General features: G+C 46.0%; 2 protein-coding genes and 1 long non-coding RNA gene across 4 annotated transcripts; 2 read left to right on the forward strand and 1 right to left on the reverse strand.

The window, feature by feature from the left end:
- The first annotated feature begins 9,695 nt into the window (after positions 1 to 9,695).
- On the forward strand, positions 9,696 to 12,355 carry LOC140219308 (uncharacterized). The gene has a single exon (XM_072289089.1). It carries the CDS (start codon positions 9,741 to 9,743, stop codon positions 10,677 to 10,679), a length of 939 nt encoding a protein of 312 aa, XP_072145190.1. The 5' UTR covers positions 9,696 to 9,740; the 3' UTR covers positions 10,680 to 12,355.
- Positions 12,356 to 12,619: 264 nt separating this feature from the next.
- LOC129385425 (uncharacterized) lies at positions 12,620 to 18,935 on the reverse strand. Of its 2 annotated transcripts, XR_008612959.2 has the most exons (3): positions 18,665 to 18,919; positions 15,216 to 15,355; positions 12,620 to 12,973 (listed from the first exon to the last, which is right to left on the reverse strand). It is a non-coding gene; the product is annotated as an uncharacterized lncRNA (long non-coding RNA). The 2 variants fall into 2 exon arrangements; XR_008612958.1 differs by lacking the exon at positions 12,620 to 12,973 and having other exon boundaries at positions 13,964 to 15,355; positions 18,665 to 18,935.
- Positions 18,936 to 20,891: 1,956 nt separating this feature from the next.
- Positions 20,892 to 26,898, forward strand: LOC126534002 (uncharacterized). Its single transcript, XM_050181216.2, has 4 exons — positions 20,892 to 21,326; positions 21,421 to 21,597; positions 21,781 to 21,883; positions 22,028 to 26,898. Exons 1-4 carry the CDS (start codon positions 21,124 to 21,126, stop codon positions 23,147 to 23,149), a joined length of 1,605 nt encoding a protein of 534 aa, XP_050037173.1. The 5' UTR covers positions 20,892 to 21,123; the 3' UTR covers positions 23,150 to 26,898.
- The last annotated feature ends 993 nt before the right edge of the window (positions 26,899 to 27,891 follow it).

The raw sequence follows: 27,891 nt of genomic DNA on the forward strand, positions 1-27,891 counted from the left end.
GTCATTTCATGACTAGAGATCTCTTGTATAAGCATTAAAAAATGAGAGATGGTGCTTGCTGTCCTCCGAGGTGCAAAGAATGCGCAGTGTGCATGCAAACTTACACATGCAGTTGCTATAAGCATCTTATACACTTTCCAGTGTGCAAGTACATTTATTTTGGGGACATCATCAATCCAACATCAAGCAGTGATGACAAGGACCATGACAGCGCCCTCTGAAGAAGCACCAAACCCGACACTGCACATTACGGAGGGTATCACAAAGCTAGAGCCAGCCGAAATATTGTCAACCTCAGCACTCTTCACAGCAGCAATGGAGTCAGTCGGACAAGCAATAACAGATGGTGAAGTCTCTGAGGAAGTGGCTGAGGAGGCAAACAAGCTTGAGCCAGTTTTCCTGCTCATTGAAATCAACAGACAAAGGAAGATGCCAGACCAAACAAATGAACCAGCAAACAAGAAAGTTGAGTGCCAAATAAGATTCCACTCCACAAAAAACTTTAGCCTGTCGCAGCCATCATGAATTCCTTCAAGGCCCACTGAAGCTCGAAAGGAAGTTGTTAAACAGCCATCTCATGGACAGCAATACAGAAGTCGAAGAGATAACCACATCAGCTGAGCATAATTACAGTAAAACCCCATTAACTCGAAGTTATAAAGATGGAAAATTTCATAAGTGGAGCTAAGATAAGCAAATTCACGAAAATATAGACCTTGGCCATGCATAGTCCAGAGAGAGCTTTTCAAAGTAGGCGGCAGTAGCCACTAAATTTCTCACAAAAGCTCAATATACCAGGAGTGGTACTTTCAATAGATCAGTGTTGCGACATGTGTGATTTGGTACCTGACACACTGGGCATCTATGAGCTACAGTGATCCTTGCGCAGAGCCAAAGAAATGTTGCACATAGACTCCGATGAGTGCAAAAGCCTAGTCATGTGAAATATTGCAAAAGTGTTCGTATTACAAAAAAATCATGAACCATTCTACTCTGTGAAGGTGGATGGCCAGCAAAGCTATTTAGCCTACACAGCCTACTGATGGGTAGGCTGTAAACACAGCCTACCCATCACAACAACAGAAGTGATATTCTACGCTGAAATGAAGAGCGGCAACGAAGCCAGCTATGGAAGACGACAATGACAAAGATGTGAGCAGTGGCACAAGTGCATTCGTGTAGCTACACTGAGGGCCGCCAACAAGCCAGCTGTGCGAGATGACAACACTGGAGCCACTGCTGATGATAGTTTTTTGCACAATGGAGCCAGCTGTGGAAGATGATTACGATGACGACGACGACGAACGCGCGAGCAGTGGCACAAGCGCATTCGCATCGTTGGCGCCGTGAATTTTTTCAACAGTTCTTTTCCAAAAACCTTTAGGAAACTTTTTTTTCAACAACATCTGTTATTACAATTGTGCCTGGAACCTCTGTGGGTCCCAAGTGTGACAACGGTAGTTCAAGGGCGCATTACAGGTCCCCAAGCCCATAGGGGTATGTGCCATTGAGCTTGGACCCTTTCTTCACTATCACCAGGGTCATTGTGTCAAATGATGACAACGCCAACGCATCAACGTTGCCGGTGAGCAACGTGATCATTGCGAGCAGGCATCTTGAGCGGTCCTTTTCAGGGATACAATCACTTACGTGCAATTTCGCGTCTTGGCATCGGATGCATCGGAGGCCGTCCATTGCGCTGTGTAAAGTAAGGTTGCCCCAGTGTGTGTCCTGTGTCGAGCCACGCGAAATCTTGCAAAAGCGATCGTATCCATGAATGCAACTATATTTTTGCAAGCTGGTAACTCATAAACGGGCTGACTATGCCAAGCACACACCGGCCTCACCAGGCGCTGCCATGCTGGTAGCATAGTTACATTTATCCCACGGCCAGCTGCACCAGCGTTCGATTACGCAAACTTTGGGCAGCTTCAGGCTGTCTTGGGATTCCAGCTTACGTGAGTGCCTATGAGGACCAGAACTAGCTGGCTGTGATCTGGCTACCAGCAGGCGGCCAGAACTCCGAAAATCGAAGAGACCCAGTGGCAGGATGACCGCAACAAGAGCATGTGTGTCCAAAGAAACTGTTTTACTTATCCTGTGCTTCCACACACCTGCTGACATGGCCGACAACGAAATTAATGACCTCCATATTGTTTACAGAACTCATAGAATCTGAGAGCGAAGACGAGGAACTCAATGAAGTGTTGTGCCAAGTCGGTGCTGAACTGGTCAGCAGCGATCACAATCGCATTACAATATACTACGAAGAAGTTGTCGCCAGGCATTTTGATCATGTGTTCGAGCGCCTTTCTCGGCTTGGCAGAGACCCATTTCAAACCCTTGCAGAGCATTTCAAGTCTGCTTCTTCAACGCCTCGGGAGGTCACCCGCAAATACTCATGGAGAAAACATGCCTAATTGATCTGAGTTATTTAGGTACTCAGAACAATATGTATAGAATTACCAGTACCTTCGATGTGTCTGAGTCATCAGTGTCTCTGTGCCTCAAAAGGGTCCTGGACTTCTCATCAATATTGGCAAAGTGACTGTTTGGCCTAGCGATCAAGAGCGAATGAATATCAAAGCATGCTTTCTTGCTAGAAGCAATGGTAAAGGACAAAGAAACATTATAGGGTGGATTGACGGCTGCCACACTGAAATCCCTCACCAGAAAAAGTCCCCATTATCCTAATTTAACAGGAAAAAATTATCTTTGTTCATTCTGCAAGAAATCTGATTCAAGCAGCCATTTCATCAACATTTTCATTGGCTAGCCTGGCTGGGCAAACGACGCGCACGTGCTGAAAGAAAGCCCTATCTATGATGCAGCAAAGACCAAGGGCGTCAATGACTACTTGCTGGGGGACGTGCTATATCTGCTCCTCCCATGGCTGAGGCCTTCATATAATAAAAGGGTAACAATTAGAGCATTATAAGTGAACTTTAACAAGATACACAGCGGATAACGCGGGGAAATTGCGCATGCATTTGTCATTCTGAAACAGCATTTCAGGAGACTATCTTGTAGACGCACGCTCAATTGACCAGTGTTGCATCATTGGTGCATGAATGCTACTTAACCTATGTAGCAGTATTGACATGTTAAAGGGACACTAAAGCGAAACAACAAATCAGTTTAGGCTAATAAAGCATTCTTTGAGAACACTGCAGGCAGTCATCTCAAAATAATAGTTCGATTATTAGATGAGGAAATGGAGGTCGAAGCATCAGTATTTGAATTTCCCGCCGAAACCCCGACGCCGGTACGTCAGTGTGACGTCAGGAATTCCAAAGTATGTTTTCGCATTTGGGCTGCGTTGGCTGTGTAAAGGTTCCCGAAACTTGCCATGTTTAATATTTGGTTCCTTTAGAACACAATGTAGTCAATCTGTACCGCTATATAATTAAGTAGGCCGTAGAAGATGCCATCAGAATCCATGACGTCACAGAGACCAGGTGGGGGAACTTCAAGGAGGCGTCGCCACCCGTCTTTCGTTCTGGCGCTTTTTCTGGCTTACCAAGTGTCTTATCGTAGTAAAAGTGGTGTTGTTCGCGTCCTAGAGAGGTAATTTACTGATGCATAAGAAATCATTTTTCTCTTCAGTGTCCCTTTAAGTGACTGCGAGGAACCCCCCCTTGCCTCCCCCCCCCCTTAGGGAGGACAACATCGAAAATGAAAACGGTGGAGCCATCAGAAACACTGCAGCTATTAATCTTTATCACTCCATGGATAAGTCGAAGCACAAAATCAAAGGCAGTGAAAGAGGCTTAGTGGAGGAATCGCAGGAGCAAGAGCATACTTTTGTGAAAGGTAACAATGTAGATCCCGCAACACTTACCGGCTATGATAACACAGTGCAGCATACAATCACTGAGAAACCAAACAAAATTATGAAACCAAACAAAGGTGTTCAGGATGACACATGCTGCAAGGCCAACATGGTGCTGCGGGATGTGGGAGATGACGATGCAAACAGTCAGGTCCCCAAAAAAGAAGAGGTTGAACCAGCTTCAGAGGACAGGAGGGGGCGAGCAAGTGTAGCCAACATTGGCAGCACCGGAGATCTGGTGCACATGAGTAGCACAGGAGACTGTGCACGGCTTAGATTGGCTACAGAAAGCTCAATTGCGCAAGCGCAAATGGACAAAAAGTTGCTGGTAGATGCATGGCACCATGAAAACGACAGGAAACATGAAATGATTATGGAGGGCCAATTGTTCCCTCATTGAGAGCAGTTGGGCAAAGAACAATAGTCGCGTTTACATGAATGCGACAGCGTCGCATCGCATCGCATTTCTAGCGTATCACATTCATGTAAACAGCAGTAATGCGCTAGGAAGGTGCATCGCATTAATGCGCCAGGCGAGGGTAGATTTACGGGCGAGAGTCAACTCTCACGGAGCATGTAAACGCAGGATCGTCGCATTAGGAATTGTGGGAAGGAGTTGGCCACCAACATGGCGGCGGTCCCGGCTGCCCGCTTCGAATTGAATTTGCCGTTGCTTTTGTAAAATGCATTTCGTTCGCAGCAAATGATTGTGTAAACGGCTTTTGCTTAGTCTCAGGCCGCTTCAACGACAGAGTATTATGGATAACCTTGTGGTTTTTCCGTGATCACTTCTCGTTTCGAACGAGTTGATGCCTAACGAAAGAAACATTCGAGATGTCAGCGCTACCTATCGATAGAGTCGGGAAATAGCCGCAACGACGGCGTATGGCCTCTGAGATCCGAAGATCTCGCTGGCCAACTAAAACTGTAAAAAACGTGCGCTGCTTAGCGTACACTACACTATAGCGTACGCTATAAGTTGCGTACGCTTAACTAAATCTGTCTATTTCTCGGCACTCAGCCGCCAACATGCACTCGGCCCACTACCGGCAACCAGTTAGACTGGAAGTCGGCTGCACTTCCCTTATACGACACCATGTGACGCTACATTCTCGCGAGTTAATGCGCTACATGTAAACGGCGTCACATCGCCTTTCCCAAATGCACTTGGAAATGCGATGCGCCACTGTCGCATTCATGTAAACGGGGCTAATGTTTGCAACTGGTTGTGCCAAAGCCTCGTCATGTGGAAGTGCTAGAGTTAGTATATTATAGCCCGTATGGTGGTCGCTGTTTGGTGAAAAAGACAAAGAAGCACATCAGGAGCCTGTTTGTTTGGTCATCGCCAACTTCGAATGCAAAGCATCACTGTCGCACATGCCGTGATTTTCCGTGCACTCAGGTAAGCTAAACAGTGAAAGGGTGCTCATAATGGCCTTCAACAGAGCACAGTGACCATACAGTTAATCTCAACTGCATCAGGCCTTGTGGTGTGGGGCAATCGCGTCTGTGCAGCTTTTATGTGTTTGTGCATGACATGTTCTGGTGGTTCCAAGAGACTACCGAATGTGTTATCATAATTGCAAAGTAATGCCATTTTTTAATTGCTTATGACAATATATCATCTCGTCTTTCTGCTGCGGCTACGGAGGTGATGTCCAAATCAATGATTGATGCTGCTGCAGAAGTTCGTAGTATTGTGGGGAGTGCCGTGTGCTGCATTTCAGGTGATGAAACATGGCAAAAGCGTGGACATTCATCTTTGAACAGCTGTGTATCAGTGATTTCTGTGGACACAGGAAAGGTTATTGATGTTGAGGCCCTTTCTAGCTCATGCAAGTCTTGCAAAACAAAAAGCAAGTTGAACCTAGAAAGTGCCAAGTACCAGAAGTAGAAGGCAAATCACACTTCCTGCAGAGCAAATCATGAAGGAAGTGCCACCACTATGAAGACGGTTGGTCTATACTAAATATTTGAAGGGTCGGAAACAACCAGAAGCTTGAGGTACCTGCAATACTACGGTGATGGGGATACTAAGAGTTACGCGACTGTGAAAGTCATGTATGGAAAGAACAGTGTCAAGAAACTTGAATGCATTGGGCATGTCCAAAAGTGCGTTGGCTGCTGCCTGAGAAAACTCAAGACAGTGCGAGGACTTGGAGGTAAAGGGAAGCTCACAGATGCCCTCATCGACTGCCTGCAAAACTATTATGGCATCGCCATAAGAGCTAATGCGGGGAACTGTTCTGCAATGAAACAAGCTACCCTCACCATGCTCACAGATCACTGTGGAAACTCATAGGGGTCCTAAGGTGAAATGACAAAAGTCATCACATGCACGTGCGTGGCTGGCATCGCATCGCAGCTGCCGTTGACAAATACCAGCTGTTGACAAATACCAACCGGGCTGTCTACCAAGTTGACATTTCCAAATTCCCTGAGTTTTCCAGGTTTTCCCTCAGTGCCCTTGCAAAATTCCATGAGTGATGCAGAACTACCGTATGAACGCGTGTAAGGGCCGCACCCGTGTATGGGCCGCACCCCCAACTTCCCGAAGCAAATATTTAAAAAAAAAAATATCCGTGTAAGGGCCGCACCCCGAACTTTCCACGACCCACGTGTGATTAGCCTTCAAAATGCGCGCGCACGGAAGCTTCCAGATGCCGCCCACGGATGGCGCCGATGTCGCGGGTCATCATCATCATCATATTTTCTTTCTGCCGCGAGCTTCCGCAATCCATATCGTCATCGGTATCATCAGCCCTGGCCACCATGCTGGCCACCCCGGCTTTGTTTTGCGACTGTCGAAGGCACGCGAGTTGTAGCAGCGTTGTTGGCGTGGGCGCACGCTGTTGTTGCGGCTCTTGTGTGTGCTCTGCTTTATTTTTCACGAATTGCCATCGAGCGTTGCCATTCTAGCACGATGGGCAAACATATCAATAGCTACACGGCAGGCTTTAAATTGAAGGTAGTGGAGTTTGCCCTCGACCATGGCAAGCGTGCGGCGGGTAGAAAATTTGACGTGGACGAGAAGTGCGTCCGAAGGTGGTGCAACCAGAAGGATGCGTTGAAGACCACCAGCTCCAAAAGGCGTGCTTTTCGAGGCAAGCCATGCAAATATCCTGAGCTCGAAGAAGAGCTGTTCCGCTACGCAATGAAAGTGCGGAACAATGGATATGCCCTGACGACGGACATGCTGCGCGTGAAGACGCAAGCTTTGGCGCGTGCGAGAAGCATACCCCGCGAGGAGTTCAAAGGTAGCGTCGGCTGGTTGCGGAGATTTTTAAAGAGGAAGGGCCTATCCTTTCGGCGAAGGACCACGCTGTGCCAGAGGCTGCCCCCCGACTACACCGACAAGGTGCTGAACTTTCAAAGGTACGTGATCGGGATGCGCCATGAGCACAACTACATGTTGTCGGAAATAGCAAACGCCGACCAGACCCCCGTGTGGTTCGACTGTCCTGAGAACTGCACAGTTGAGCTTAAAGGAAAGAAGAGCGTTTCTGTGCGGACAACTGGCGCGGAGCGCCAACGGTGCACAGTTATGCTGTGCGTCACTGCAGACGGGCGGAAGCTGCCCCCGTATGTGATTTTGAAAAGGAAGAGGATTCCGAATGAGGCTTTCCCCAAGGGAATTGTAGTTCGAGCCCAAGAAAAGGGCTGGATGGATGATGAGCTCGTCCTCGATTGGATCAAGAGCGTTTGGCAGAATCGCCCAGGCGCGATGTTGGCCAAACGATCGCTGCTCGTCTTGGATAGCTTCCGCGGTCATTTGACGGATAGAGTCAAAAAACAACTGGGCAGTATCCGCACAGACATGGCCGTTATTCCGGGCGGCCTCACCGGCGTGCTGCAACCACTGGACGTGAGCATTAACCGGCCTTTTAAGGTTGAGTTCCGGAGGCAATACTCGGAATGGATTGCAAACGGCGATCACGATGAGACTCCGACCGGGCGGCTCAAGAGGGCACCGCTCGCGACTGTGCTGGGCTGGATTTTGACCGCGTGGAATTCGGTGTCTACGGACATTGTATCCCGCAGCTTCAAAGTGACCGGGATTTCCAACGATTTGGACGGAACTGAAGACGACGACTTGTGGGGTGATGAGCCAGAAGAATGCAGCACCAGCTCGGAGTCTGAGGACTCCGCGAGTGATGATGACTGATTGTAAATAGTGATGATTGATGAGGATTATTGTAAATAAACGCGCATTCACTTATTGGTCTGTTTTTACTTGAAAAAAAAAATTTTTTTTTCGTATGTCGCGTGTATGGGCCGCACCCCGAAAATAGGCCCTCGAATTTGTAAAAAAAAGTGCGGCCCTTACACGCGTTTATACGGTATGTTTTATTTCAAGACAGGCTGAAACCATATCGCCTGATGCTGTCACTCTCTAAAAAGAGAATAGAAGGGAGGAGCAAATAATATGTCTTCGAAAAAGATTGCAAATGGAGTCGGACATTCTCAATGCGAATAAAAAGGACACGCACACAGAAGCAAATATTTTCGAATGTGCGCTATTTCTATCAACTGATAGCAAGCTCAGTGGTATGAGGCCCAAACTTGGTCACAATTCAGATTCTCTCTCAACAGCTTATAAGTCAACCTGAACTGTCCTGACACTCCCAGCCCGTGCACGATGCCTGTGTTGTGTTTCACTGCTTTAAAGAGTTTATTTTAATTTGGATGAGGGACACCTGCATCTCTGCATCAGCCAACACTTCATTTTTTGAGCTCAGGCTCCTCCAAAATGGCGGCAGTATGCTTCATTTCCCATTCATTCCTAAATGCGTAGGTCCTTTCTGTTTTTGTCATCCTTTCACCACTCGTTCGCCCCACTGACCATTTGAAGCATCTTCTTGGTCAATTGCACAGTCCACGTCCGACCTTTCGAACTCCCTAGGGGCCGCGAAAACATCTGAAAAATTGTCCAATTGGAAAAAATAAATCCATGTCATTTACTGCCCTTAAGGGCTTAAACCGCCACAGGCACATTCGAAAATGCTCTGAAGGCCTGTCGGCACATGTATTAGGCATATCGGTGCTCGTACAGTGACAGGAAATACCCGGTGCATGTGTGTACAATTAAGGAATACATAGGGGAGAGTTGTGAGGTTTGGGACGGTTGGAGGAATCTGGTGTATCTCTCTAGCGACTAGTTCAAAAACGTTCTCCAATTACTCACGAGATGGCATTAGCATATCGATAGCTTGGCTGTAATGGCGGACGCCTTTGGCGGGTGCAAGTTGCTGTGGAAAAAAATCGTCTGATTCACGTGTAAAAAGTATCTGCTATCTCAATTACAGCTTTCTCATGTATAAAGTACTCAGAGGTCGCTAATACAAATTTTTCTCCGGGAAGGCGCATCAGCATCTTATCTCATGCAGTAAAATGTTTGGGTCTAAGGAGACAACTTTCACCATTGAAGGTTTCTTTGTTTGGGCGATGTAGCTTGGGAGGAATGGGACAGTTAGGATGAGGGTGGAACAGGACACTGTCCCATTCCTCCTGGCAATACTACTGCTGTGACTAGGGACTCTGCTGCAAGGCTGAGCCCCATTAGTCCCAAAAGCAGTTATGTTCTTCATTTAACATTTTGAGCTTATAAATATTCGGCGCAATGAAAATTGCATGAGATAAAAGACAGGCTGGCAAGACAAAAATTCACGTTAGTTAATTCTAAATGGGGAACTAAAGAGGCATAATAAGATGGTCATATTGCTTCATTCACGAGCTCTGATTACTGCAGAACCCCTGTGAACATTCCGGGAGAAGGGCATAAATAGTAGGCTACAGCTACAGTGCTGTTTAATGCATGCAACGAATTAAGCGAAGCCAACTTATTAGGGCTTTGTGAGGGTGCTTGTTTACATTTGCAGGATATTGCTCCATTTCAATTTTCAGTAAGATGCCAAGGGTATACAAGAAAAAGCATCCTGAGAGGGCTCGGATATCGAACAGTTTGATGCTGGATACTGTTAGATTGGTGTGCGAAGAAAAGAAAAGTATAAGGGCCGTGGCAGAAGCTCTTAAAGTATCAAAATCATCCCTTGGTCGAGCAGTAAAGAAGTACAAGGGTTGCGGTGAGAGAGACAGTATCTTGTTCAGCTCTAACTTGGTCTGCGGTATGGTCTTAACAGCAGAAAATGAAGTACTGTTGAAGGAATATTTGCTTAAGGCAAGCAAGATGCATTATGGGCTTACAAGAATGCAGGTTCGTTTGTTGGCATACCAGTTTGCAACAGCATTAAGTCGCAAGTGCCCATCATCATGGGAAGTAAACAAGTTAGCTGGAAGAGACTGGTTTCTGGCCTTTATGGACCGTCATCCTGAGCTATCGCTTCGATCGCCGGAAGCGACCAGTCTCGGCCGGGCAACGAGCTTCAACAAGCACAACGTCGATGCCTTCCTTTCAAATCTGAAAAGCGTCTACGACCGACACAAGTTAACTCCAGACCGCATCTACAACTGTGACAAAACAGGCTTCACAACTGCCCACAATCTGCCAAAGATTCTCGCAGAACGTGGAGAGAAGCAAATTGGTCAGGTCACATCGGTAGAACGTGGCGAATTGGTGACCATCTTGTGCACTGTCAATGCCATAGGGAACGCTGTGCCACCGGTATTCATTTTTCCACGGGTGAGATTTAAAGATTTTTTTCCTGAAGGGCGCCTCAGCCGGAAGTCTTGGATTTGCAAGCCGGTCGGGATGGATGTCCGGCGAACTGTTTTGGCATTACAGCATATTGTGACACATACAAAGTGCTCGAAGGAACAACCAATTCCTTTAATTCTCGACAATCATGAAAGCCACGTCAACATCAGCAGCATCAACAAGGCCAAATAAAGTGGCGTCACTCTGCTGACCTTTCTTCCACACTGTGGCCACCGTTTGCAGCCACTTGATGTATCTTTATATGGACCATTGAAATCTCGTTACAACGCTGCTTGCAATGACTGGCTTATAAATAACCCAAGGAAGACCATCTCCATCTACAACATTGGAGAACTAGTGGGATCTGCCTAGGTATCAATGGTAACACAAAAGAACATAATCTCGGGGTTCCACAAAATGGGTATTTGGCCTTTTAATAGCGAGCCCTTCACTGTGGACGACTACATGATGTTGTCAGTCACTGACAAACCCGAAGCTTCCCCTACTGGAGACGTCTCACAACAGGCAGCCACTGCAATGCGTGAAATGGATGGTTCAAGCCTTCTGGGAAGCGTTTTGAACTCAGAGACAGACACTAACACAGCTCGAAACATCCTCAGAGATGTCGTCATGCCCACGGTCAGTGAACCTGCATCGACGTCAACTGTTTCTCCCAGCAGTCGCATTGTTCCAAGCGACCTTAGGCCCTATCCTAAGGCTGCGCCGCGTAACGCAGGGCAAAAACGAAGGAAGAGAGGTAGCACTAAAGTGTTTACAGATACCCCAGAGAAACGTGCGGTCGAGCAAGCAACTGCAGAAAGGTCTGCATAGCCAAGTCTGAAAAAAAAAAGAGCACCTAAGACAGCTATGACTGCCGCCACTACCCGTCTGAAAAGGAAACAGCGTCTTCAAAAGGACCACAGCTCCTCGAGTGAAGAACCTGTCGCTTGTTGCCTTTGACCATTCCGTCAGTGACATTTCAAGTGTCGATGATGAGAGTCGCAACATTTCTGAGGTCGAATGGCCGAATGAAGCTTTTAAAGCGGCAAAAGGTGATTTTGTCCTTGTCAAGTTTTGTAAAAAAAATCTGTCGTCTATTACACGGGTAGAGTAGAGAGCAGTGAGAACTTGGAAATCCAGTTCCTTTGAAAGAAAGACAAGAGCTCCCAGTTTTACTTTCCTTCTCAGAGCAACTGTACCAACGACTGACATTGTTATGAAGCTGCCAGCACCGAACACTATCGGGGGAACAAAGCGCCTGGAGACCTACTTCAAGTTTGACGTGGAACTATCAGCTTATAATGTTCGCTAAGCAAGTTGTCACCATAACATTACGCACGTCCCATCCCTCCCAAGTGATGTCCCACTCCACCCTGAGCGAGGGGTGGAATGGGACAGATTTTGGCTGCTGTAAACTTTTTTTTACACCTGCCCCAGAAATGGTAGCAAAGATTGCTTCTCAGAATTTGTGCAGTGTGTTTTGATTTATATTATAAGCCATCAAACATCTGTTTGTGTTCAAAATAAAAAAAAAATATTTATGAAAAGTGTCCCATTCCTCTTGACTCTCCCCTACTGTGTTCCGCGGCAATGGGGAACCAGCGCTGGATAGGCAGCGCATCTAGAAGAGTGCATTGCACGCTACCCTGGCAACAAAAAGCGGCATATTCCAGCTGCTCGGCCAGACGACACGTCCGCAGCCATTTTATAGTTCGTATGTTTCCGTTTTTGCGCCGCTTCAAGTGGACAGTTTTCGTAAGGAAGCTAGCGCCATCAAGTGAAGAAATGACGAAAGCTTTTTAAGCTTTATAAATTTTTCACAGTCTGTCACAGCGAGCACGTGTGTTTCTTTAACGGTTGCGCCATGTGCCGTTGCCATGCTTGTGTGGCAGCCTGCCTCGCAAATCTAGCAGCTACGGCGCCAGTCTTGTTGCGCTATGGTTTCGGAAGTATTAGTTGGCCTGAAGACATTCCATACTTCCCTGGCTAGACAAAAAATTCTGATGCTACTTTGCCACAGCAGTCAATGGAGAAGAAAGCTTTATCGCATCAGCTGACTCGCGCTAGCAAAGGTTCGAGTGCTCCGCTGCTTGATCCGTAACAACCCTGGCTACATTTAGCACTACATTTAGCACTAATTACATAAATTTACCGGATGCATCTCAGCGCCGAGTCCTCATCCGCATGTGCATTTTTAAAAACACATTGACGGCTTAGTCGCGTCTGCGCCGGCAGTATGCGCACACAACTCTTATTACAAGGCAGCTTCCCTCCCACATAATTCTTGGCAATGAATGGATAATATTTACCTTTCGTAACGTTCGCTTGGTGCAGTGGCATTGGAAGGGGCTTGGTGGTGGTGTTGCGAAGGAAAAATGGTTGGTACATATGCCGGATGGTGCATGCTATTGCTCATTTTGTTTCCGACGAAATGTTGACTGCAGATTCTGCTGTTTGGTACTGGCTGTCACGGCTGACCGTATTCACTGTCGAATAAACCAAGCACACACGTGAAATTCGATTTAGAAACCAGCCCGACACCGCTTGACAGGACGACAAGATGGGAACTTACTCCGCTCGCCTGACTGCTTGGATAAACGCCGCCTCCGTTCTTGTTCGTAGGGTTTAGATGTAAAGATGCAGAAGGATATATCCTCCCTCATTCTGACATAGTTGTGCCGCTTGTATACGCAACAGTATCGTCGGCGTCCTTTTGTTATCCTTAGACTTTCAGCGCATGCAACGCCACTACCAGTAGCAATTTTTGTCCACGGGAGCAGCTGCATTGTGCACGTTCTGACCGCCAGGGCGGCGCTGCAGGCCTCATGAAAACTCCAGCGCTGGTTCCCCATAGCCCCTTCCCATGCTTGTTATGCTTCACTGCAATAGTTTTGCGTATGCTTCCCCAAGTAAGATTTCTGTACAGAGGCGAAGCTGACTTTTGGGAACCGGCATAATGCAGCGCACCGTGCTTTCCAAGCTTCTAAGCCAATCGCGAGGACCACAAGGGCGGAGTCCATGCCATTGTTGACAGCAGCGAATTCTTTCAATAAAAAACATGGCACCCAATGGCAAGAAGCTTCATAGCGAATGTCAAAGCAGCTAGGCCTAGCGTTGCCGCAGTGGTGGCTACAGCTGCCAGCGGATCTGCGTGCGAGCGCCAGTTCGAGGCGGCGAGGTAATCAAAATGGCAGCGTGGTGGCTTTGATTAACGCCGTCGTGGACATGCGGTCACGGCAAAACGTCCAGAAACTCGGACAGCGAAGAGTTCTTGCGTCCAAAATGTCAGACGTTCTGATACATTGACTCTATAGGGTACGTGGTGGTGCCACAAAGCCGTCCAAATTACGGCGAATCCGGAAAGTCGGTCATTGCTTGTACACTGGCAATACCTCCAGCCGACGACAGGGCGTCAAAGACTATTCATTACGATTCCTGTACGATACTAGAGCCACCATTACCACGACTTTCGACCCTTTCAATAAGATGACAGCTAATTTTCCCTGATAGAGGCACAAATTCCCCGAGTTTTCCCAGACTACTCAAAATGCCTGAGAATTCCCGGTTTTCCCGGTTGGTAGACACCCTGAATATTGCATCACTGTTCTACGGTCAACACTTCAGCAGCAGCTTGATCTGGAATCTGATGTGCTTGCGCACAGGCACTCGATGTTCGCTTCTTTGGTGGCTTGCAAAGCTGTGGCATTTTACCAAAGCTGAACACACTGGGGCAAGCTGTTGCCACAGGATACACTGGGAATAAAGTCTGATGGCAGGAAATGCCCTGAACACACTCTTGTGCATTTTCTCACCTTGAAGCATTTCCCTTCATCGTGCTTGATGGCGATGATCCACTTTTTGTATAACGTGCCATCTCTTGGTAACCGATGAGATGAAACTCGCAAGTTTCAAGAGGTATACATGCAGTTAAAACCTGCATCAACAAAACATTAATAACCCGTATACGCAATACATGAATATTGTGACCTGCGGGTGATATTTAAATATACTTCGCCTGATAATAAACAGTTGTACCAGAACCGTGCAAGCGTTTGTAACCGGGCTGTTGTGGTCGATATGCATATCCATCACGTGGACACATTCGATCGCGATTCTTCTCGATATGGAATAAACAAATTGCAATCAGCCGCGACCATAGGCCGTCGTGTGGTGTGCTAGAACTCGGCAGACTAAATGAGGTTAGTTGGACCATGTAAGAGTGATCACTGATCACGATCGTTAAGTGCCCGTGTGCCAGTGGCACGAGAATGTGTGCCCATCGCTTTATCTGCACTGTCCCGCATCTCTCTCGCGGCGCGAGGCTTGGCCTGTACCTGAGAAAAGCTCGGCATTAATGTCCTTGGGACCACAGGCCAACAAGAGCAAGCGCAATGTACCCTAATATTTACAGCCTTTGCACATTCACCGAATTTGCTCTAACGACAAGGCTGCTGTCATGGCCATTGGATATATAAAGAAAGAAGGGTCATGCAGCTGTATACGCAATAACACCATGGGGTTGACGCAAAAAGAAAAGCAAGCCTTTGGAAACTTTTACTAACATCAGGAAAATACAGCATGTTACTTCTCTAACAGGTCTTGTCGTTTATAAGTAACTAAAGGTTATTTCTTGTTTTTCCAAGGGACGACTATTTATAACGGTACGTCCAGTGTGTCCTATACCTCCTAGGCATGGATTACATGGGTGTGAAAGTAATAACCACGCACCTTGTTCCTGCCTGGATCCTTGGGTCCTCGCTGCTTACATTAGGGGACACAGCAGTGCGTCGGCATTTTCACTATAGGGTGTGGGTCGATCTGGAACTTGTGAATCCGTGCAGCTTTTGCGCAGTCAGCTCGCTTCCTTGCTGCAACCAAGATGGCATACTTAACTTTCAACTTGTGCACGAGCTGGCACCCCGCATTTCGCATATTGTCTATTGTACGGGCAATCGAAGACAAAATCATACCAGTTGCAGCATCGCTTATAATCAGTTCCAGGCTTGAGGTGACTACTTGTGGAAAGGTGAGACAGGCACATGCAATGCTGCTGTAACGCTATGTACACGGGGGCTATCCATCGCACTGTCATGATGAACTTCAGACACACTCGATAGTCTGTCATGCATTGTATTTTACTGTTCGATGTTTGTGCTGCTTTGTAATGAATCCTGTTCTCTCATATAACTTTATGAAGAATAATGTGAGTAGCAGTCGTGCTCAAAGTGTTATAACATTTTTACAAGACGATACCCCGTGATGTTAAATCAGCACGCTTGGCTAGCACTTGCGCAAGACTTGAAGCCATTGTTTCCTGTGGCAGGGCAAACTTCAATTTACACCTTGCAATGAATGGAGACATAACCACCTAAACATTGCCAAGAAAGCTTTTTCTTTAGTCAAGTTATGCTAGGGAGGCAAAAATAATAAGCAGGGAGAATAACTAGCGCTTAAATAATTTAGCCTCCTCCCACAGCTGATTATGCTGGGAGAGTCATGCTGGCAAAGTCATGGCCAGTGTTTTTTGGGATTGTAAGGGGATACGGCTGATCGATTTCATGGAACGTGGGACAACAATGAACTCGGACAGTTATTGCGCAACACTAAGAAAACTCAGGTGAGCTATCCAGAACCGCCGGCGTGGACGACTGGCAGCCGGTGTAACGCTGCTTCATGACAACGCCAGACCTCACTTCTCCCGTCAAACCCAGGAACTATTCAGAAACTTTGGGTGGACTGTCATGCCCCACCCACCCACCAGACCTCATGCCTAGTGATTATCACTTGTTCCCCAAGTTAAAGGAACATTTGAGTGGCCAATGCTTCCGGAGTGATGATGAAGTCGAAGAGGTGAAACGCTTCCTCAACGGGTTGGCGGCAGAGTTCTACGACACTGGGATACAGAAAGTGGAGCACTGTCTACAAAAATGTGTAGAAATAGGTGGTAATTATATAGAAAAATAGAGCAAAGTTTCATCTTTCCAAAAATGTAAATTTCTGAGAATAAACAATGTTGTTTATTCCTAAAATTGATGGGAACCTTATATTGGGGTCAACCCTCGTACCTTGAGCGTCCAAATAAAGTGCCCTTGATAGGCTTTGGTGTTCTGCTCGTGGCAGCTATTGCATGCTGCATATTGCATCTATATGACGAGGTAGCAGCATGCATAAAACTATTTGAGACCCCTGTAACACGGGCACTAAAAAGTCTTTTGAGCAAAATGACCTCGCAAAAAAGAGTTTCGCCTGCAGACACATGACAGGGAGCGATCTCCTTTTCAGGAGTGGTCTTTCCTGGAAGCTGAGTTCGTCGAACTCTTTTACTGCAAAAAGGAGTAGTGTCGAAACCAGTGGGTGCCAGCAATTATATTAAAGAAAACATGCAAATGCATATTTTTCGATCGCCTAGGCTCGTCATAAAAAAATTTATGTCTCGCAGAAGGTGTGGTAACCCCAGTAATGCTCATTTTCTTCTGTTGAAGAAGCCGAATGTTGCCAAAAAACATGTGCACTTCGCTAGTTCTGCAAACGCTCCTTAAACAACTAGAATAATACCCCTGTCAAGCGGGCAAGTCAAGTGCACTTACGGCGAGTGCACTCGGTTTTTAAGTGCACTTTCCCAAATCTTAACGTCGCAGCGGAGTGTACTCTCAGATGAGTGCACTCAAGTCGGAGTACGTTCACGGAACGCACTTTGCTGGCCGAGTGCGTAGCCTCGCCGCCAACGGTTTGAAGGAGTGCCTAGCCTCGCCACCAACGCTTTCAACGACGCAAAATGTAATGCATAGAAAAAGGACACAAAAGTTCATTTCAGTTATTGGACAGCTTTTAACAATATAATTTGTGTTTAGCGAGAAGCGAAACAGCACAATAAAGAAACGAATTTATCATGTACGCAACTAACGGCGCCAGAATGATGCGGCACTGCGGCGCCGCCATGTTCATTCAGTTCGTGTTTATTTTGGTGTGGAAGCGTGCTGACCACGTTAGTCGTGCTTTGAGCCGTGTGCGTGGCATTTTGCAGTGTAGCTAAATATCGAACTCGCCGTCTTTGCTCATATATACTCGCTCATATTCTGTTCTAGCAGGATCATGAGCAGGATCAACTGCCGCACACCGCCGTGTTGTTTTGGATTGGCTAGGCATTCGTCTTGGCCAGCATTGACTTGCAACACACTTATGATAAAAACATCTTCGTTTTTTGTTGAGACAAATAGATGAAGTTCGTTTTTATATATAATTCTACTTAAAACAATCGCTTTTTAGCAGCTTTCTCTTGTTAATTTACATCTTTAAGAACGCGCTCTTAGTCTGTCGCCATTTTTTTTTTTACTGCGAGTGCACTCTGTTTTCCCGTTAAGAAGCGCGTTGCCTAAAGTTTGACTCAAGGTCCTGAAGTGCACTCAACGTAAGTGCACTTAACTTGCCCGCTTGACAGGGGTATAAATCTTTGTTAATCTGGTGTGGTTAAATATATTTGAAAAACGTCTAATACAATTAGTTTTCACTTTATATTTCGAGATACATCAGTTTATCTTGGCCAATTTTGTTTCGAATGCTAGCGCCACGCATGCGGTAGCGTGTCCAGAAGGAAACACTAAAACGAGATCGTCGGTGCGGTGTGTCGGCTGCGCAACATCTCTTCATTAAGGAGTAACTTGAAAGAAGACCGCTTACGTAAAAAGTTCTTGCGTGCTAGTGCGACACAAGTATGAAACATTGTAGTGAATGTCGAAGTCGACCAAACTATTTCCAGAAAGCACATACTGACCAGCGTCACAGGAACATTTTTTTGCGAGAAACGACCTTTTCTAAGTGTTTCTATTAGGCCCCGCAGACGGGCCTAATATATATCACGGGGGTAAGCGGGTGCCCTAGGGACAGCGAAATATCCTTGGAATCTCTGCCGAACTAAATATGCCCACTGGGGAGGGCTTGTGCTGCAAATGCAAGTTTGGATTTTACATTACGACCACTTATTGTGAAGGCGTCTCACGAAGCAGAACATACAAAGGGTTGACATAACACCGCGTGCATCGACACAACACTATTGTCGACTCAGTAAAGCAAAACTGTACCTACCAGCCCCATCACGAGCGCCTTTCACAAAGGGCCGAGGAGATGAAGCCGAAGTCATCGTTACCACCACGGTGTCGGAAAGGTTTGTTACAACTTACCCACTGTGGTCTTGCAGCTTAAATGACAGGTCACGAAACGCGCAAGGATGTTACAGTCTCTTGCAGGGGACATTCACACAGGCATAGCGGCACAGACACACTCAATATGTTGCAATTGAGTCCAGCATTTACGCTATAATATTTACACCTCCCGCGCCTTTCCACGTGCAACAGCAGCGCGAATCACTCGAAGATAGCAGCCATACAGCAGCGGATGTTGACGGAAGAAAGGCACGACGAAGCGGAAGTTAGCACTAGAGTGTGTTTAGCACAATCATAGAGTTTCATATTAGTATACCTAGAGGGAAATCTGGCGCTGCGATCGTTCAACCATCATGGGAATGATGGGAAGTACAGGCTTCGGATTGGCGTTCTATTGACTGGCGAACTAGTCTATAAGTATTTTTTTGGCAGTTTTGGTTTAGCTTCAAGCGCACTTGCTGTAACCTGCAGTGGGACAGTGCAACGCAAAGCTCTCTGCGTTTGTTGCTCGAAGTGGCGAGAGCGCGCTGGGCCAGCGACTGGGACGATGTTTGTGTCGCGGTGTGGCGTCGAAGCGAAGCCCTGACGACAAAGCGACGGCATCGTAAACGTTGAAAGAACATGTTTTGAGCGTTTGGACCTTGGTTTGTTAAGTGTGTTAGGTTGGCACTGTACCATTACGTGCTTTATGAAACTTCAGAATAGGAAAAAGAAGGCACTACTGAACAAGACATATACAGTTGTACTTCTAGTGGCTTGACAATCAAATTTTATTGAGGGCTTCATTATGCATTGCTCGTTTATGTGCTCATTGAAATGCGTGTTTTAGGTCTTTGAGAACACAAACTTACTTGTGGTAGGAAATGTTGCTGCTTCCTGGCTGTAGTCTAGTGTCGCAAAATGGGTAAGTGCAAAGCCACGCCATAACGCTTCGGAAGCGGTACGTCAATATACAATATGATGAAGCATATTGGCCACTAGCGTCCTAGGTAGCACTGCAGCAGGTGTGCTTAAAAGTATGTGAAGACGTTCAGCAATCGTGACAGCCGACGCAGCCTTTCGAAAGAGCGAGAGAGAGTTAGCAAGTGCCTGCCGTCTGCGAGAAAAGTCTAGCGTTTGCAGCGAGCAGGCCTCGTAGCAGACGACACTTGTAGCATTCCACTCAAGGGCGCAACACTTTCTCACAATACAACATTTTTATTTCCATAAATACTTGATGAGCATTTTTATATAAGTACATGCACGATTGTTATTGCTGTTGCAAAAATAAATAAATAATTATTCTTTGTGGTTAAATCGGGAACAGAATCGCACAAGTATACATACCCTGGTGTGTCCTGGTGACAAACCAAGTAAACCATGCTTCCATCTCAAAGTCATACAAAGTTTATGTAGCGTCTTTTACATTATATAACATACTAAAGAAATAAAATTAGATTTCACGATATAATATTTGAGTATAGCTTAGTTTACTGCGCTACAAGCAAGCGTCACTAGTCTAAAGATCGAAGTCAATCCGAAGCCTGTACTTCCCATCATTCCCATGTAGGTTGAGGCAGCGCTCATGAGAACCCCCGTAGACACTAGCGCCACATTTCCCTCTAGGTATTTGTTTAGAAACTCTATGAGCACAATCAACTAGAGGCGACTAGAAGGTTGGTGGAGGAAGAAAAGTAGGGAAACGAAAAAAAAATGGAGACGTACAAAAACAAAGTTCACAACATAGGGGATCAGAAAATTTGGTTATGGGAACTCATCATTGGGTTTTTTTTTTCTCTTTTTCTTCTTTTCTTTCTTTTTTAGCCTATAAGTAGGACATCACTCTAAAAAAAGTCTACACCCTCGGGGCTCGTCTCCAAACGATGATCATCATCTACCTTGCTTTTGTTTTTAACTCCCTTGAAAACTTGGCGCTAGGTACTTTCATTTAGAGAATGCTGTGTCAAGCTGATAACGCGCCAGCCGTTCGTGACTAGGAAAGCTAGAAAGTACCGGGCTCGCAGAGTTAAAGAAAGCAAATGAGTGCATCACCGATGACAATTATCGTTTGGGGAGAAAACAATGAAAAGGTTGTAAACTTGCTATTTAGAGTGTATAATAGCAAGCGCTTGGTGGATCAACCCACCGTCCCGTTCCAAATAACACGCTCATAACGTCCATCCACGTGTACATCAACCGCCAGAGTTTTATGACTCGTTTCTGGCTCTTAAATCGTTTTTGGCATAGAGTAGGGCGTCTTGCGCTGGAGTTTGAGGTATAGTAGCGGCGCCTGGTGGCGGCGCGGGAAACGACAACTGGGTCGTACCTGCTTGGGTCGTGTTGAAACCCGGCTGTGGCGAAGCACGCTTCTAGGCCGAGTTTTGCGTCGATTCGCACTTTTTTCTGCCCTGTTGCGAGTGCGAAAAGGCTCGTCACTTTTCACAGACCACGCTGACCACACATAGCCAAAGCGGACTCTCCGTGTGCCGTGGGACGTAATGCTGGACGCAGAAGGAATCGGCGACGCCGATCCGGAGGGACCTAGCTCAGCATCGAAAAAGTGTCACCGTCGATACTGCTGCGTCGTGGACTGCCATGAACAAGAAGGCCGGAATCCCAACATCCGATTCTATCGTTTCCCTTCAAGGCCTCACGAAGCGAAGCGTCGGGCGCGCTGGATAACTGCAGTTCGTCGCGTTGGGTAAGCGAAACTTCGCGCCATGCTGACTGCTTCACCTGTCTTGAAGCTTGCTTGTTTATCTGCGTTGCTAAAATTCGGTCTTTTGCACCCACAGTCCTGACGGCAAACCGTGGGAACCAGCGTCGAACTCCAGGATATGCAGTCGCCACTTTGTGGGCAACGAGAAAAGCAATTCGCCCAGTCATCCCGCGTATGTGCCTACAATCTTCCCCGCGGCCTACAACAGGCCTCTTCCGCCTGACTCTTCAAGCCAAATGGAACGGTTTCAAAGGTAAGTGGGCCATTTTTTTTATTACCGTGTGGATGGGATCGTCGGCTGCTGCTGCCGTACGTTGTGCTCTGTACAACTTTCGGTGCGACGCTTCTTGGTGACTCCTGTTTCTCGTCTGCCGCGGTTAGGCGTCACATTTTAAAACTTCAATGGAATTTTTTTCTGGTCTTTCCAAACGTTTAGGTGGCAGAAAAGGTGCCTGAAGCCGAGTTCCTGCGCTGCTGGGAGCAACGTTCCAGACAAGCAAGCTGCATCTGAGGGAACCTTCGACGCGAGAAGCGAAAATGTAATTAAGCTTAAAATTTTTCTCCGCACAGCCGCTCGCCTTGGTGTATAATTATTGCGTTTATGAACATTATCACTTCCTTCACATTACAAACCTGTAGCTATTTATGTCTCTACATTTTCGCACCTTTTACTTACCATGCAGCCATCAACCCACACTGAGCAACAGAAGCCTGCAGAGTGTTCAGACTACACTGGAGCTCTTGCTGACCAGACAAGAGCAGACATACATGGAGGCTTTCTCCCAGCATCAACTCGCGATGATGAAGGCTGCCCCAGGCCTCTGAAAGAGGATTTGACTTCTGCAGGTACCTTGCGACTTGAAACATCAGCCCAAAGTGATGACCAGCAAATGGTTACACGCGCCGTTGGACCACACACAAGGTCTTGCTACTTTGCTGGATATGAAAGCATTGTAAGTGCCCCTGATGCACTTCGAAGTTTGTGCGGGGTAGACAGCAATGCGTTTTCCTTATTGCTTAGTCTTTTGCCAGCTGTCAGGGAAAGAACTGATGTAACGATTGAAAACAAACTTCTCATGTTTCTCATGAAAATGAAACTGGGAGTATGTTTTGCGGCCATTGGTGTCATGTTTGGGGTGCATGAGAGCACTGCCTGCCGTATCTTTTATACAATTCTGAACACATTGGCAGAAGCAACAAAAGATTGGATTTATAAGCCCCCTATTGAAGATATAAAACTTTCGCAGCCTGAATGCTTCAAGGAAAATTATCCAGAGTGCACTTTGATCATTGACTGCACTGAAGTTAAAACCGAAACACCATCCGAAGTCAGGCAGCAGCACATGCTGTTTTCTTCATACAAGAGTTGCTACACACTAAAATTTTTAGTTGGAATTATCCCAAATGGAACGATTGTTTTTGCATCTGAGCCTTTCGGCGGACAGTGCTCTGATACACAAATCACTCTTGATTCTGGTTTTCTTCACATCGTTGAACCAGGTGACATGATCTTGGCTGACAAAGGTTTCCCTGGTATCCGTACAGAGCTTGCTCACAAAGGTGTAGTCATGATCATGCCACCCTTTTCAGCTGGAAGTGGCGTCCCATTTTCTCCTGAAGAAATGGAGCGAACCTACAGCATTGCATCTGTACGCGTTCATGTTGAAAGGGTGATTCAAAGAATTAAGCAGTACGGCATCCTGAAAAATAACATCCCAATTTCACTTATTTCGTCTATGAAGGAGGTTTTCCATATGTGCTGTGTTTTGGCAAATCTTCAACCTCACATAATTGCAGTGACATAAGCACAATGACAAGAATGTGCCCTTTTAATTTGGAGTTCACTAGGTGTGGTTTGTTTCCCTGGATGTGTCAATGTATGAGGCTTACAAGCTCCTCATATGCTGTGAAAGACGCTGTCGTGGAGGGCTGTGGACAAATTTTAAGCATCTGTGGTTCTTTAATCTGCACTGTTATTAAACCATAGATGGGTTTTCTTGCATTTTGCCTGCATTAAAATGTACCCACTGCAGCAGGGATTGTGTCCGAAGGTCTTCCAAATGGAAAAAGATGCCTGAAGAGATAGTGTCCACATTATTTCTAATGATGCATATTCTTTCCTTGCATTGATATTTATGTGTACATGTATGCTGTTGTTACTGCCGTAACATAATGTTTTTTTTTTTTTCACTTTCGGTAGTATATTTAATTTTTTTCGTTTTTTACATAGCCACTACAATGCCAGACAATGGCACTGCGGGTATTATGGTAGATAAATAAATAAGCTTTGTGTAAGCAGGAAGGTATGACACTTGGTACACAGCACCACATCAACTTTGTTTTCACACTTGTCCTTGCCCAAGTTCATCACATCAAAAAAGAAAGAAATGCTAGCAAGATTGTTCTAACTCTGTAACATCAATGTTTCCTCATGAGCTGATGCAATGGGGCATGTTTAGTTACGGGGAATTAAGTGGTAGGGGTGTGAAGGGGGGAGTTAGGAGACAGCCTGGGCTACCACAGCGTTCTTGACCGATTGCATCTCATACCTTCATGTCTTTCGAGGGTTTTAAACAAATCATTGTGCATCTAGTTGTAGAGCTGCTCTCAAATAATGGTCACCTCTGTGTAGATATAGTTGCAGGTGACAGTGCAGATTGTAATATAGTTAACTCATCAGTATGTGTATTCACTAAAGGGCGCATGTGATGTCACTGTGTTGAGAACTCTTTGCATGGTGCGTTGCAGTGACATGTGTGACATCAGAGCATACAGGCCGTGGGCTGTTTTGTGTGTTACCATGACATGAGGTTGCATGTTGTTCAATCATTGTGTCAGGTGGTCTGTGCTGTGACACCATTGTCATTGTGAAAGTGAGGAAAGATTTAACAGAAGCCTACACTTCAAAACTCCAGGCATTGCATCTGTCTTGTGAGCTAGCTCCTGCATATGCACTGGCTCTCTGTGAAGCGTGACCCAACAGACTGTGGCAGCAGTGAATGTGGTGAAGTTGAACATGTAATAAAAAGTTTATTTGAAAACTTTGGCACATCTCTGCAACTCTTAGTGATGCAAAACGATATCATAGCACAAACATTTCTCATTTACCTATACACTCGTATAAATACTTGGCCCTTTCACTGCACAGCACATGTTGTTTCAACGCTAGAGAAGCCTAGCGAGATCTGTACAAACTTACTTCATCTTACAAGTGGTTAGCAGCGTCTTAGAAGCTACATGTGTGAGGTGACTGCTTGCCACGAGTGTACTCTAATTGGACACCCCTGAGCCAATGTGACAAGTGTGGAAGCTGTTGCCATGTGCTTACAGTTCCCACTCCACTGCAAGCAACGTGTGATATATGAGGGGAAATGAAAAAGTAAAGGCACTGCTAGCATCCAGCGCTGAATTAGTGTCAACTACAACGCTTCTGTGGAACGTCTCACTCTTGTTCTTGCATTAGTCGTTAGAGTGTAACAGACTGCTAAACATGGCAGCTCCATTTTCGGAAAGTATGTGCAAGGTGGGTCCCAAAAGAATTGTCAGCGCAGCATAAGGCACGAAGGTTGGACATCTCTCGTAAACATTTGGCTTGTTATCGTTGCGATGGAGATGAATTTTTACAGCGAATTGTTACTGTAGACGAAACTTGGGTGCATCATCACGAACCGGAAAGCAAGGCTGCGAGCATAGTTTGGAAACGCTCATCACCAGAAGTTAAGAAATTTAAACGTCAACCATCAGCTGCTAAGATCATGCTAACACTACTCTGGGACATGGAAGGTGTGGTAGCCGTTCATGTCAGCCCAAGAGGCAAAAGTGTGAACAGTGAGAACTATTGTGATGTTGTGAACTAAACAAATATGCAGTCAGATTAAAATGTCGTGGAAAACTGCAAAAAGGTGTCATCCTGCAGCAAGATAACGCTCGGCCACATTCTGCCAAATGGACAGCCGAAACAGTAAAGGAGTTTGGATTTAAATTGCTGGAACACCTACCATACAGTCCACACCTGGCTCCAAGCGATTTTCATATATTTGGACCATTGAAGGAAGCGCTCAGGGGAAGAAGATTTGCAACCAATGTAGAACTCACTGATGTGGTGCAAAATTGGTTACAGGTGCAACCAAAAAAACTTTTTTTTTTCTGGCGGAATAAAAAAGCTTGTGAAACATTGGGCAAACTGCGTTGAAGTGCAGGGAGGTTATGTAGAAAAATGTGTGTTTCAGTGTTTTATCATTAGAATAAATGTGCCTTTTCTCAAAATTCCCTTTACTTTTTGACTTCCCCTCTTAATTATATGCAGCAAAGAACCTTAAACAAGGTGCTTAATATAGAAATTAAAATAAAGATGTTCGAGCCTGGGAATCACCTCTGACAAAAAGTGCTCATCACGTTCAACAATTGTGACAGTTTGCTTGGAGCTGTAAACAAAAAAAAAAAAAACACTGTCATGTTTGTTACATACATTGTAATTTGCATTTGTGTGTAATACTGATGGCGCTTGGTCACTGCCAAGTGTCTATCTCTGTACACAATGTACTTGATGAAGCTTGATTCCTTGGTGTGGTCGATAAGTACATAGTCTTTCCTGGAGTACGGGCACTTAATTTCCAGCAGAGTTGTTTGGTCTCCACACTTGAAAAGACCGTCAGGGCTGGCACACAGCCATGGTTGCTTCAGATGCACAATGAGACCAACCTGCAGTCATATTGGTTGAGAGTTTTGCAGTTGCACAGATTACGCCACATTCCAAGTGGCTTATATATGACTGATATGAAGGTGTTTCAGTCTGCACTTCTCTTACAAAATTTTGACAATTTATTATACGTTGAACTAGGGCAGTATGCTGTTTCATCTTTAAATGTAGGAAGGTCGGAAAACCTTGCAACTTCAGACTGCAGGCCTGCTTTTCACATTATATAGATATGTAGCATCACTGCATTTGATAGTTCTGCAAGAAAGTGACGCATATACTCATATTTTTAGTGTATAAGTGCTGGAAGGCAACACATAATTAAGTTTATTGCCAGATATGATGGTAGCAGGCACATTAGTTTGGCAGTGGTTACTTGCTTTTAAAGTTAGCGTCTTTTATTTGATTACTTTTTTGCTGCTATACAGGGTGTTCAAAATTATGTAAGCTTTATGAAATTTTTAGAAATCGCCTGTGGCAGGTAGCATAATTCTTATCAATGAGCTGGGTTATTCGATGAGGCAGACATTCGTAGCACGAGATATCCAAACACCCTTTAGAATCGCGAGTTTAGCTTTCATGCAGTTGCCGACTTTCGAGCAGAAGAAAAGCTCTTTTGTGATATAGCACTTCTGAGTGTTACAGCATAAATATGCTGTAACACTCAACTGAAAATGTACCCAACTGAAAATCTGCTGTGGTCATTGCAACTGCCATGCAAATTTTTCCAGCATTTCGGACATTCATGCAGCTCACCACATACCTGCAGAACAGGCCGTCCTATTTTCTGCTCAAACTGTTCCCTGGCTACAGCTTCCGTGTTTTGCCCTAAGAAAATAAAGGAATTAATATTTTTTGCACTGGTGTAAAATCAGCTCATTAGAATTTGCATGCTGCCTTCAGTTTACCGTGCATAACGGCCTTCCCAAAGAAGGGCTTCCTGCGTTTAATCTGTTCGCCAAGAGAGTCCAATGGTAGCCTTCTGGCGACAACTGCATGGGCGATTGAACTTGACAGCCGGATCGCGCGTTCATTGTGCCACCTGCGGAAACAGTAGCCACGAAATACCGTATTTGCTCGCGTAACGGACACATTGCAAATTGTACGCGAGAGAGAGAGAGAAAAACATTTATTCAATCATAAAATGGAATTCTCGCGGATCGAGGTCTTCTCTTCTTCACGCTTTCTCATCGAAGGGACGCCTCTTCAGCACGGGTGGTCCCTCAGTCCAGGGCTCCACTGAGTTTGGCCGCGTCCCTAGCGTGCTCCACCATCCTTCTTTGGACGGCGAGCTCGCAGCTGACGAGCCGGCTCTCCCAATGCTCCGCACTCGGGGGTTTATGATCGCGGAATGCGTTGTTTCGTTCGCACTTCCAAGTTATGTGATAGAGTGTGGGTGTAGCCCCGCACCAGGGGCAGGTGTCCCTATACTGCGTTGGGAACATCTTGTTGAATATGAAAAGGTTGGGGAAGGTGTTTGTCTGGAGCCTACGCCAGCCCGTTGCTTCCTCCTTCGTCAGCGCTTTATGGGGTGGTGGGTACTTGAATCTAGTCCCCCTGTAGTGTTGCAGTAATTCCGAATAACTGTCACTGAGGATCCCGGCGTAACTAGCGCGGTACTCCTGCTGCTGCCCAGCCCGGAATCTATTAGCTTGAGCTAGACCGTCCGCCGCCTCGTTACCCCTTATGCCCTCGTATTCAGGTATCCAGATCAGATTGTGTTTGATTTTCGCCTCCTCCGAGGGGTTACCCCCTTTGAGGATCCTAAGGGCAGTTTTGCATATTCTGCCCCTCATGTAGTTGCGACAGGTCTCTTTCGAGTCTGTGAGAATATTTAGCGATTTATTCTCC

The sequence above is a fragment of the Dermacentor andersoni genome, chromosome 7 (assembly GCF_023375885.2).
Source record: "Dermacentor andersoni chromosome 7, qqDerAnde1_hic_scaffold, whole genome shotgun sequence".
NCBI classification, from domain to species: domain Eukaryota; kingdom Metazoa; phylum Arthropoda; class Arachnida; order Ixodida; family Ixodidae; genus Dermacentor; species Dermacentor andersoni.